This window comes from Manacus vitellinus, unplaced genomic scaffold (assembly GCF_001715985.3).
Source record: "Manacus vitellinus isolate BGI_N305 unplaced genomic scaffold, ASM171598v3 scaffold_19_pilon, whole genome shotgun sequence".
Taxonomy (NCBI): domain Eukaryota; kingdom Metazoa; phylum Chordata; class Aves; order Passeriformes; family Pipridae; genus Manacus; species Manacus vitellinus.
Window position 1 is genome coordinate 12,560,710 of NW_021939395.1, and position 12,976 is coordinate 12,573,685.

Consider the following 12,976-nt stretch of genomic DNA (forward strand, 5'->3'; position numbering starts at 1 on the left):
AGTGATGTTGGTCAGAGGGGGATTTAGCACCAGGTCTGTATCTGGGCTGTGGCAGATGTGATGGCACCATGTGTGGCATTTCCTCAGCCTGTGGAGGGGTTTTGGTGGCAATGGTCAAGTGTTCCCTGCAGATGACCTTGGGTATTCCTTGGCCCTGAAGCCTGGGTAGTGCAGTGTCCCTGCTCTGAACATTTTAAAGCTCTGTGATGTATTTGTATATATTGAAATTTGCTGTCTGAGTCCTCTTGCCCACCTGTCCCTCTTCTGGTTTTCCCAGGGCTTAACTGTGCACATACAGGGATGAAGGTGATGGAGGTAGTGGTGGGTACAAGGGGTCTCGCTGCTGCCAGGCATGGCAGTGGGGCTGGGGATGCAGGGATGGAACCAGCTGAGGCTCTGGGGTTGTGGGAGCTGTTCCCATGTCTGTGGGTGCTGGGTGATAGAGGGGGCTCCCCACTGAGCAGGGATTGTGTGGAAACTGGCTCCCATCCCTCCTGCCCTACATTGTTCAGCTGCCCTCATTCCTTTTGTGGGGCTGAGATCTACACTGCGGCTGCTGGGGGTGGATGCTGTGGGGTTGCATCCCTCCCTCTGGGATGGCTGCGTCAGAGTTGATGGATAAACACAGGATCAGGTATTTTCTGCAGCATTTAAAGTCTTGGGCATCATATACTTTAAAAATACATGTGTCTGTTTGCTCCTGAGCTCTAACCATCAAAGTCGTCCAGCAGGACTGAGGATGCAGGAACTGCAGGGACCAGTAGTTTGTGCAGTAAATCTCCTGCGTGACTCTCCAGCAGTAATTACTGTGTGAAAGTAATAACTGAGCTGTGCTGAGTGCTAGGCCAACTCCCCCGGCTCGCAGCTCCTCGTGTGTTTCTCTCTGGGAGGTTCCTGTTTGGTAAATTAGATATTGTGCTGTACTTCAGAAAAGGTTACACTTAACCAACGCTGCCTTTGCTTTATTTTCTTGGCAGAGTGGTGTAACCTCTGCTGGGGTACGATTGGATTTCACGTTCGGCTCTGCTGCAGCAGCCCCTCTCCCTGCCTCCTGCCATTGTGATTACGTTAGCAGCAGACTCTGCTTTCCTTTATTTATTGAGACATTAAAGATGCATGCATTTATTTTTACCATGTTCATAATTGCCATAAAAACAGGCCATAGTATCACAGAGAGGCTCTTTGGGAAGGCGAACAACCGTGGGGATGGAGTGAGGAGGAGCCACAGCAGAGAGGAGGCAGGACATGGCTCTGGGGCAGGTGGATGTCCCTATTTCTGTCCTGAGAGGATGCTGCTGTTGTCCTAGAGGAAGGAGGGCAGAGCAAAGTCTACCTGTTCTGCTGCCCAGGAGGCAAGGAGCATCCCCTGGGCTGGGGGTGATGCTGGTGGGAGCCTAGATGGGATCTCTGCAGATCTGGGGGTCTTTGGGTGGATGGACAGGTGGACTGTGGTGCCTGACTTGTACAAAGATACCTGCATCCTCCTGGGTCCCTGAAGCTCAGGAAGGATCCTGGCCCAGCTATGCAGATCCCACCATGTCCCACCACATGGCATCCACTGTGACTCACCATGCATCTCCTACCACATCCTGCCATGCATCTCCCCCCACCACATCCTACCATGCAGCTACCACTGCATCCCACCCCACAGCTCCCATCATATCCCACTATGAAGCTCCCACACGTCCCACCATGCAACAGCCACTGCATCCCACTGTGCATCTCCCACCATGTCCCACCATGCAGCACCGTCACATGCCCCCACATGGCTCCCACCATGTCCTTCTAGTTGCTTTTTTTGGTTGTTTACCTGCTGCCAGCACCAGAACCCTGGCACTGTGTAATCTGAGGTTATAAGATGCTGCTTTGAGTGCAGAGCGAGTTAGTGGGTTTTGCTTGCAAGTGACAAGTCCTCTGACTTTTCTGCCCTACTTTCACTCCCCTCCAACTTTTAAGCATGTCACCCATTGTTTGCTTTTTTATTAATAACAGAGTCCACTGTCTCTGCAAATGAAATGATGTAAAACAAAGAAAAGTGCCCGCATTAAATTCTCTGGCAGGGGATTACCTTGCTGGCATTTACATATCTATGCAATAAATATTTTAACATGTTAATTATACACTAATAAGAAAAATACCTTTTGAACTTTCAGTCAAATTGACACACACAGAACTGAGTTCATCAGGGAATTAAAAGCAATTAGTTTTCTAACAGAGCATAGTCACATTGTTTCTTCTCTGCAAATTGTTCAGTGGTCACCACCAGCCTTTCTTTTTGTTGAAAACAGGTGGAAAGACTAGGGAGAACTGGAGTTTTCCATGCCTGGCTCTGTCCTGCTCGCAGGGGTCTGTCCCATGGTGTGATGCTCTTTCCCTCTGGCAGGTTTTCATCCTGGCCCTGCAAACCTGACTGTTCCCAGTCATGGAAATCAGACTTGTAACCATCTCCATTTTCTTTTCCTCCTTCCAGACTGAAAACTACTCCTTTGATTCCAACTACGTGAACAGCAGAGCTCATTTAATAAAAAGGTACGTAGGCTCACTTGGAGGCACTTGGGTTTGCCCAGCCAAGTCTTGAGTGTTTAATGTCCTTCCGTACTGTGTTATATACTACTTGCTTATTTTAATATGCAAAACTTTTCAAGAGTAATCATTTGATTTTAAAAACAGTACTTACGTCCCATTAAGCCCCCCTGCTCTTGGTTTGCAATAAAGGAAAAACCTTTTTTCCTTCTCTTTGGTTCCTTCACACCAGGAAGGTGCAGTGAGTGAGGTGGAGTGCTGTTACCCTGACAACTTTCAAATTCTGAGAGTTTATTCCATTTGATTGCACAGGAATAAAGGGATAGATTTGGGTGGTGGGATCTCCCTGCCATGTGAGGCGGGGAAAATTTAAAGAAAGAAAAGTTGTTTGGAGGCAGGTAGTTGGGTTGTGTGCACCCTCACTGTTTTAGTTTGAATAGCGAGGCAACCAGCACTTTGCTAGGCTTGTTTCTTCCATGGGTAAAAAGGAAACAATCAGTTCAATTGCAACTTGGCAATTGCCCTTGGAGGAATTTAGCCCTTTGGATGAAACACTGGTCTCCTCAAGGCTTAGCAGTGGTGAGGAAACGTCTCTGGGAGGTTAACGCCGGGGTTATCTGGATGAAACCCACTGGATTGTGTTAAACTAGAGGTGAGCATCCCCCCGCGGGGCAGGGGGTGAGGTTTGCCGCTGCCTCCCGGCGACTGCCGAGGCAGGGAAAGGCACTGACACAGCACGATCAATACTCATCAGGAGCCGCCGCCGCGCAGGGCGGGAGGACCGGCTCCCTGCGCAGGATGCGGGCGCAGGAGGTGGCCGGCAGCTCTTTGCCCACCTCCCCTCTGCTCCCGAGGGACCGGCCGAGGTGTGCGGCGAGCGAGCCATGCCCGTGCCCCTGCCCGTACTCGGTGGCTCTGCAGAAGGCATCGCTGAACCAAGGGTTTTACAGAGAGCAGGAGCCGGCTCTGAAGTGTTAAGATCTGATCTGAACAGTAAAAATATCCAATTATCTGCCTGGCTGAGATCCCATTTGTTTACATCTTAAAAATCTGAGGAGTAAGGGAGCTGCGAGCGCATTGTTTAAGCAGCGCGGGTTCAGCCGGAGAAGGGCAGGTATATTTGCCTGTGTGGCTCGTGATGTTTAACGATGCTAATGCGACTGTGAGAGTTGGCTTGCCTACACCACGCTGCTCCTCGCCAGAGAGTCTTCAGGCATGCTGAAAAAAACCCAAATCTATTAATCTTTCCTCGTTCACACCTAAGATAAAGGCAAACAGCGCTCCCGCCTGCCGCAGCGGGGCTTACTCCGAGGCTGTATTGTTTGGGAAATGCTGCTGCCGCTGATTCCCCCAGACCTGCCCATCCTTTAGAGAAGTGTCAGCCGCGGAAACATGTCGTGTGGCTGCTGCATTACGGTCTGGTTCACTGCGGGGAAGATAAATGCGTTGTAACACGGGTTGCCTGTGCATTATGAACAGCAGCTCCGTGTAGGACAGCGGTTCCCCTCGCTTTCTACCTTTGTCTTCTATCTTAAGTACAACGAGTGCCAGGAACGCTGTGCAGACATCTGAGAACAAAAAATATTTTCTGTAACATACTGCTGCATCATTTTCATCCTTTCCCTTTATGAAGATGTTTTAGCTCTTCTATCTTTGGTGAGTGAATCTCCTCAAATCCAGCACTTAATTAATCTATTTGTACTTTTCTTGTGTTGTCTGCCTGCTTCCCTCGCTCATCTACACGCACACAAATGAATTGTAGATTTGTGGTGCTTTCTTAACTTAAAAATCTTTGATGTAGCCTGGAATCAAAGTCAGTGGCTTCAACAGGGACATCTTTATTTAAAAGGTAATGTTTGAAGGTTTACCAATTTGTATGTATTTCAGAGCTCCCCCCTCACGCGCTTTTGCAGAGCATCAGATGGTAGGTGGTCTGCTTGGTTTCCGTGGAGACACAAAAGGGCTTTTCAAAGTAATGAAAATCTCCAGCTCTTTGGGGCTTTGAAGCAGAGGCCGTGTCTTCCACTGATGTTTCACACCAAACCAGCCAGCGGGAAAGTTCAGAGTGGTGGGTGCAGGTGGATCCTCCCAACAAGTGCAGATTTCCCATGCCAAGGCTGATTGTGGAAGGAGTGCAGAGTGGCTGTGCCACCCAGGACAGGTGCATCTCAAGATGTCCCTGATGCTTGCTGCAGCCCGGTGTCCTGGGGCCTTGCCCCTCTCAAGGCGCTGGGGAGCAGCAGAGGGGACCCGAATGCTTCCAGAAATGCAATTCTTCATAGAGTCTAGAATGGTTTGGGTTGGAAGGGACCTCAAAGATCATCTAGTTCCACTGCCCTGCCATGGGCAGGGACACCTTCCACTAGACCAGGTTGCTCAAAGCCCTGTGCAACCTGTCCTTAAGGACTTTCAGGGATGGAGTATCCACAGCTTCTCTGGGCAACCTGTGCCAGTGCCTCACCACTCACACAGAGAAGAATTTCTTCCTAATATCTAAATCTCTAAATCTTTCTCCTTTCAGTTTAAAACCATTCCCCCTTGTCCTATTACTATCTGCCTGTGTACAAAGTCACCTTCCCTCTTTTTGTAAGCCCCCTTTAGGTACTGGAAGGGGCTCAAAGATCTTCCCGAGGCCTTCTCCAGGATGACCAATCCCAGCTCTCTCAACCTGTCTTCACAGGAACCATCCCTCTAGCCTGAGAGCTGGGTTCTATGGCGTGATGGAGCTGCTTAGCCCTTGGGGGAAATCTGGGAGCAGCTCAGCCCTTGGATCTCCCCAGCAAGTGGCTGTGCTTGCAGGGGCTGTCAAGGATGTTTGACTGTGTATCAGATTTAAAGCTGTGTGAACTTGGACCCAGAATCACTGGTCTATTTTTAAAAACAAGAATGGCATCATCATGATGAAAAGAAATTCCCATTTCTAGGATGACTTTTGTTTTCAAGCGTTAAGTGATTAGGATTTGACCTATAACCTGAAAAAATGGAGTTTAGATCCTATGTTGTTTCAATATGAAGTAGTACGATATGGGGGAGTCATGTTATAGAAACAGCTCACTTTAATGTATATTTTTAAAATTTTATTTCAAATCCTGTTTCACTCTCAGCTTCCATAAGACCCACAGCAGCTTGACTGTACCCACAGGCTCACACCATACCCATGGTGCAGGCTGGATACTGTGTTTTGGGGTGCAGAGGTGCCAAGCAGGGGGTGCTTCACTCACACCCCCTGCCCCAGCTCTCCATGCCTGGGGAGCAATCCCAGGGACCTTCCCTTCCCAGCTTACTGAGGTGTCAGGGCCACCTTGTCCCACCCAGTAAGTGACAGCTGTGTTTTCCCAGCAGCTCCACGTTCAAGGACTTGGAGGGGAACAGTCTGAAGGACAGTGGCCACGAGGAGAGCGACCAGACAGACAGTGAGCATGATGTGCAGCGGGGCCTCTACTGCGACACGGCTGTCAACGACGTGCTGAACACCAGTGTCCCTTCCATGGGGTCCCAAGGCCCTGAGCAAGGTGAGCCACTGCCCTGCGCCCTGGGGGGCTTCTCATCACCCCCCACGTGACCCATCTGGTGGCTCTGCCGCCTCAGTAGGTGTGCAATGAGGATGCTTAGTGCTTGCTGGGGATAATGCTGTGCATCGTCAGAGTGCTGGGTAGATATAAATTAATCTTCATGCCACGCCTGTCAGGTGAGCAGGCAGTTAGGATTATCCTCTGTTTCACAGGCAGAAAACTCAAGGCCCTGAGCATCTGCCCGACCGTGAGTGAGCGAGTGGCAGAGTTGGGATTAAGGCAGGAATTACAGGTGCTGTGCCCAGAGCTGGTCCCTGCCCACACTCCCCTCTGGAGCACTGAAGGTGTGCCCTTGTCCACATGCTCCTCTTGCCAGCTCTGGAGCTTGTATGCAGGCGCCCTGTGGGCAGCTTTTCCAAAGGTCAGCACAGCATGTAGGCAATTAGTCAGACATCCCACGAGGGATTAGCTCAGGCCAGTGGGTGAGGGTTTGCATCTTTTCCCCTGCATAGGTGGCAGGTTTCAGCTCTTGTCATCCCCATGTGCAGGGGTGAAGCCCTGTTCTGAAATCAGACTGGTATTAGCTAGAGGAAAGAAGTCAGAAGAGTTCAGCTGAGCCCAAGTGTCGTTTGTACTTGGGCATGAATGTCGCTTTTAATGTCTGAGGGATGCAAACATCCTATGCAAACATCCTGTCTTTTTCAATTAAGAAGCCTGAATGCGGTTTGGTGCTCCAGCGCAGGGGAGCCTCGGGGCACTTGGCTATATCTTGAGATAAGCTGTAGCTGAGGCTCAACTGGAAGCCCCACTGCTAAAAGACTTAAGGATATGAAAACAAAATGCTGTGATTATGAACTGGTCTTCAGCTGTTTAATTCAATTCATGGTAAACATCATTAAAAGCCTTTGTTTTGCTGTCATAAAAGAGTCAAACGAGGGAGAGAGAGTTCTTGCCATCTGCGCCACCGAATGTGAGTTTTTTTCTGGAGAGAAGCTGATCGCTGTATTAATTCTCGATAGAGTCTGTTAAATGGCCGTAGTTAACCCTGTAAGACTCCACGAGGAGGGGAACGCAGAGGTCACCTACCCATTCCATGCTGCCAGCCACACTAATTGGAGAGGGATGGCATCCGCAGCGATAATGTATTTCCAGACAACCCTACTGTGGCCAAAGATGAAAAAAATTAAACATTTATACAACTGTACAGTGGCAGTTTAATTCTCTGCGGACCGGCGCCGTGTCAGAGAATGCAGGCTGATAGCTATCATTTATTATTCTTCTACTACAAAGGAATGCTTTTTCATTTCGATCAGGAGAGGGTTTCCTGACATGCGTTTGCAGTAAGGGATGACTGTAGGAGCAAAAATGTTCATAATTGATTCCCATCCTGGTGAATGGTCTGAGCAACATCTGTTAATTTTTTGTCACATTTCTTCAGCAAAAAAAACAATCTCAGTGGACTGCAGATAGGGTTTTACAGGGATTACATTTCTGATAAGTCTGCGTGCTGGCTCTGATAACAATGCAAATAAGTTAAAGAGGATGAGTTGAAGGCAGAGCTCATTGGTAGAGTCAGATGGAAATAAATATGGTTCACTCCACTGTAGCGTGGACTCCTCATTGCATGTAAAATACACCCCAAAAATCAGGCGTGTTTCCAGAAGGCAACTTCCAAAAGCAACCTCTGTCTGTCTCCCAGTCCTGCAATGGCTGAGGGGATTGGTGCTCCTGGGTCTGGTTTATTTTTGGGAGGAAAGTATCATGCAAGTGCTGCATTGCCATCCAGCTGCACCTGCAGGCAGGTGTGCTGGGGCCAGCTCTCCTGTCCCTCGGGGCCCATGCTGTCTTGTGCAGATGAGCAGGGGGGCTGCGAGGTTACTGGGGTGTTGGTGGAGCAATGAGAGGAGCAACACAGCTGGGAAAGTTAGTAGTCAATGTCATAGAAGCTGAAAAAAAGGGTAAAGAGAGTATTTTCTCAGCTGATTTGTCAAGCAGGGACTGCAGAAAATAATCAGGAAAATCAAGATGCTGAGATGATGGTGATGACAGTGGTTCCCACATGATTAAAGCAATGGTTTTGGCAAGGTAATTTTTACCCGATTTTGGGACAGAGTGGCAGGGTGGAGAAGAAACATAAGAAGTTCAGTGACAAAGATGTGCAGGACCACTGGCTGACTATGGCCCTGAACACACAGTCTGTGTCTGAAGGGGCAGCCTGGTGGCTCATGTCCCCATGCTTTGCTTTTGCTTGCTGCCCCTGCCCAAACTGCATCTCATGCAATCCCAGAGAAATGGAGTGGGAGAGTCGTTTTTGTTGGAATTTGCTTGTCAATGGTAGTGATATCCTGGCTGGGAGCTGGTGAGGTATGCCTTTGGCCAGTCTCTGCTGGTCTTAGACTTCAGCTTATGACACCACGAGTCCTGTGTGAATGGCCAGCTCTCAGATTTTGTCCCACCAATTTGTGAGTCTTTATCTGCTCGGTGGGTAAGCGTGGATCTGCCAAGGCAGGCAATGGTTGGCAGAAATCCTTGTAGCTGGGGAGTAGAGAACAATCCCTCTGTGGTGGCTCAGAGTGGTTAGTGTGGACCTGTCTGGCCAGCCTTTGCCTACTGAGATGCTGGATTTCTTGCAGAAAGAGGTAGGCTTGGATGGGTCCAAGCTCCTTTGTCTTCTTAAACCAGTGCACGAGCTGGCACTGGTGGTGGGTACATGGGCATGGAAGCCCCAGGGAGCTGCTGGTGCTTCGCTGCCCTGGTGCCACTCTTGGGTGGAAGTGACACCAGATGCCAGTCCTGCTGGCAGGAGCCCTTTCTCCTCCTTTGGGAATGACCTAGACTTCCAGAAAAATGGCAAACCACGGTGTGGAGAGTGTTGAGCTTTAGTGGGTAGCAGCAGGTCATCAGAAATACTGCCTGGAGCTCAGCCACATTGCTTATTTTTGGAGCAGGACTTCTGCCCAGTACCTCTTTACCTCAGGATCTTAATTATTGATTATAAATTCATCAGATGAAAAGATGGCTTTAATTGCTCTAATATGTACCCAATTTGGAGTTCATTATCGCCCAGAATTGTTTTCCTTCCCTTGCTAATTGATACCAAATGGGATGCAGAGGAAGGCGGGCACTGGTGCCGCTCCACCTTCGGTGATTGCCTCGCTGCCGTTTAGTTGTTTGTTTATTTGAGGAGGTGTTAAGCACTGCTAGAAGTTTGTATGCATTCTTTTCCTAACGGCGTCCTCAGCTGAACTTCCAAACGGGTTTGTCTGAGAAAGGGCTGCTTTCAATCGGTTGTTGGATCTTGGCAACGTTTTGGGTTGACTGCAGAAGTCTGTTGGAGGATGGGGATAAATCCCGGGGTCCCTCTTCGTGTCTCGGCCTATTTCACTGCAAGATGGGGTGGATTTTCTCATTTGTCTTGGTGTAACCTTGACTCAAAGTTCAGCACTGGAGGGAACTCTGATTTCCAGCAAGGAGACCCAGCAGCACTTTGCCTCCCTGGACGGCGGTGGGGGATGCCGGCATTCGCGGGAGCTTTGCCATCGGGTTTGAAGCTCCTGACACCTGTTCCTCCCAGCGACATGGGGGAGTCTCAGCATGAAATGTTTTCCAACGCTGCAGTGTGGTGGTGCTTTTCCTGGGAAATGGCAGTGAAGACCAGATGTTTCACAGGGTAATTGAAAATTCCATTTTATCAGAAAGTGTTTGCTGTCAAAAAGTTTTATCTTTACTTCAACAAAGAGGTTGATTAGATCCCTCAGGACCTGAATTAGCATCTTTGAGGCTAGATACTCTGTTTTGTGATTCAGGTAGTTATTCCTCCCTTGGTTTTGCTCATACTGGGATTTTTTTTCTTTAAATCCCTTTGCCCTCTTCCAAACATAGTGTTTGTGCAGGTTTGGCTTGTTTTCTTTGTGTGGATGTATACCAGCACCTAGATCTGCTTAAATGCATTCTATTACCTTTTTCACCTTGCCTTGAGCGAGAGCCATTCTTGTACTCTATAAGTCATAGGAGCTCTTGCCATCATAGAAATCAGAAAGGAAATATTTCAAATATATGTTTTTAATGTTAGAAGCAACAGATTTCAAACTTATCTTAATTCCCAGTGCCAACCAGTATTTTAACCATCAATTGTAGAAAGAAAATCATTGGTCCAATGAGGCAGTGATTCTCTAAGTAAAAATAGAAATAGAAAATATGAAAATAATAAGCACACACTAATCATAAAAAAGACAGTGTTAGAAATAGTCCCTACAGCCATAAAATAGTGGAAAAGCTTTAAAATCAAAATGAGAGGGTTTTTAAGCAATGTCAGTAATGGATCTCTACAGAGAATTGCTTCTAAAAGCATCACTTCCACTTTTCTGGTGCCAGATCAGCAGTAAAGGTTTGCGTGAAATGTCATCTGAAAAGACCTGATCCTGCATACATTTCCACATCTGCGTAACTTTGCTCACAGAGGTGGTTTAATTGTGTCTGAGTCCCATAAACTCCAGCAAGATGAAGGGTTCTTTGAATAGAAATGGGTTATATTTAAATGGTTATGTTAAGTCTTCTTTATACTATCACACAATATAGAAATAAGCTTTGGACGTGAAGTAGAATTGGGCACATGATATTCACTGAAACTTTTCTTGCTGGTTGTATCCCAAATTATTCACATATACCATCATTTAGGGGATCATGTTTTATCTAGAATATTCCAGTTGGTTCTTATGCTCATCTCCATACTATCTGGGTGCATTTCAGCTGTGAATTGAGAACATGACTAATGTTATTAACTGGAGGCAAACACAGGTATTAGAAACTGTTGATTTTTTAAGCTGATTTCCAGCAGTCGTTCCACCTGCATCTCCATTTTACTCTGCAGAAAAGGCTTTCTGTAAAGGTGTATGTACTTGAAGACCTAAGTGACATATTCTAGGGCTTTGGAGGCTGCATTTCTCTGGAAGTTTCTACAAATTATTAAAAATACCTACTTTCTTGTATTCATATATGCAGCACAAGACATAAAGTATAACATTCATATGTGAGTGACAGCACATCCCTTAAGATGGATAAATGCTGTAAGCTTTCTTTGCAGGGCAGTGTCAATTATTACAGCTCTCCTGATTTCTGTATTATTGCACAGCTCTCTGGTAAAGCAGCCTCAGTGAGCTCAGTGGTGCTCCTGCAGTGGCCAGCGTGGAGGGAACAATCAGCTTCTCACAATACTTTGAAACCCCAGAGAAGGATTTTTATGACGAGTGGGTAAGCTGGGCTTTGGGAAGAGGAGTTGATTGTCTTATGATTCCTGACTTTTAAGTGATTACTTGTTGAGCATCTAAGTCAGCTCATGGATGGCTGTGTGGTGGTTACTGATGCTTTTGTACATGTTCTCTCCATCCTCCCCAAACTCCTGCTGACGTTGCCCGACCGGGATTATGGGGAAACATAATATGTTTTGTTAGACCAGTGAGTGTAACTGGGAAAAAATTCTGTCAAGTGCTCAGGCTAATGAGTCTCTCTTCAGGATGTCCCTCATCATTGCCAGGTATGTGCTTAGCTCCCTCTGCAGAGGGTGTTGTGGACAGGCAGAAATGGACAGAGGGACAGGCTGCCCCACAGATCGGCTCAGCTCCCGTCACCACCACGTTGTGTCGCAGCAGAGCAGGTCACTCGAGGAGGTTTAATCCATGCACAGATGTTCTGGCTGGCATGGACAGATCCCTTGTTGCTCTTCCTTAGTTTTGTAGCTCTGTAACTTTGAGCACAGCTTGGAGAAGTCCTTGCTGGATAGTGATGGTGGGGCAGGGGTGACACTGAAGTAATATCTGTAGCAATGAGTGAAGCAAATCGCTTTTTGCAACAGCAGAACTAAATAACAAACAGATGTGCAACCTCCTTTGTTTGCATAAGAAGCATTATCCTATATCCCACATTTGTGGCACTCTTCCTTCAGTTTTCATGTTCCTTCAAAGGTAGTTCTTGCAGTGTCTTCATCGCTGAATTTACTTCATCCAGGGTCACAGGAGTTATAACCTTTAGATCCTCAAGTCCTTTCCCTCTAAGCACAGAGAACACTCACCAGATGTGAGCATTTTGGCAACTTCGAGAGGAAAATTAAAACTTGAATCTGTGCCCTGTTGTGTAGGTTTGTAATGGATGAATGATCAGCCCAGAAAGTTGGAGAGTTTCTAGTGTTTTATTGTACTTTTTAATGAGATTTTGTCAAATTCAGTCATTGCTTACCCATATTTTTGCTGGGTGACTGGAGAGCAATTTATAGAAGATATGAAGAAGTGCTATTTCTGATGAGAGAATTTCAGCTTCTATTTGTGCTTGGTTTTGTTAACTGTTCCTAAACTCCAGCCCAAGCAAAAGCTTTGCAGAGATCTTTGTCTCAGGGTTCAGCTGAAGGACAGGGCGGCTCTAACCCTGGCTCTTCCAAAGTATCCTTTTCTAAAACCACTACCCAATACTTGGATTTTTCAGATACTTTAATACAAATAAACAGTTCAATCAAGCTTGCAGCTTCCTTTTGCCTTAAAAACAAGTCAAAAAAAGGCTCAGGTGGACATTTTTCCCCCTCTGTCGGTAACCTCTGAGGAAACCTTTAACACTTTCTGTCTCACAGCAGTTAAGCTTAGCAAAATGGACAAGGTAATGGTCACCAGATTTAACAGTGGGGAAGGTATATGAATAAAACCAAACCTTCTGCTAACGCAGCAAGCCAGCACTTCCCAGTCTCCTCCTGTAATCAATCTACATCGTTAATGACTCTGAAAACAGACTGAACTGCTGGGGCTGGCACTGGGAAACTTGCATTACAAACTAACCATCTCTTATTAACCTTTTGGTGTTTCCTTCACAACACTAATTAGAGCCAAATAAAACTACTGTTTGTGAAACTCTTAAGTTAAAATATAATTTTCAGAGAAAATATGGTAAACTCCAAAGCT

The 12,976-nt window shown here is 47.0% G+C and overlaps 1 protein-coding gene across 1 annotated transcript in view; it reads left to right on the forward strand.

Annotated features, from left to right (window-relative positions):
- PCDH19 (protocadherin 19) overlaps nt 1-12,976 on the forward strand; it is a 58,981-nt gene that overhangs the window by 24,873 nt on the left and 21,132 nt on the right. Inside the window, exons 4-5 of the mRNA XM_029959206.1 lie at nt 2,471-2,529; nt 5,866-6,035. Coding sequence (XP_029815066.1) covers nt 2,471-2,529; nt 5,866-6,035 — 229 coding nt within the window. The remainder of the gene's footprint in view (nt 1-2,470; nt 2,530-5,865; nt 6,036-12,976) is intronic.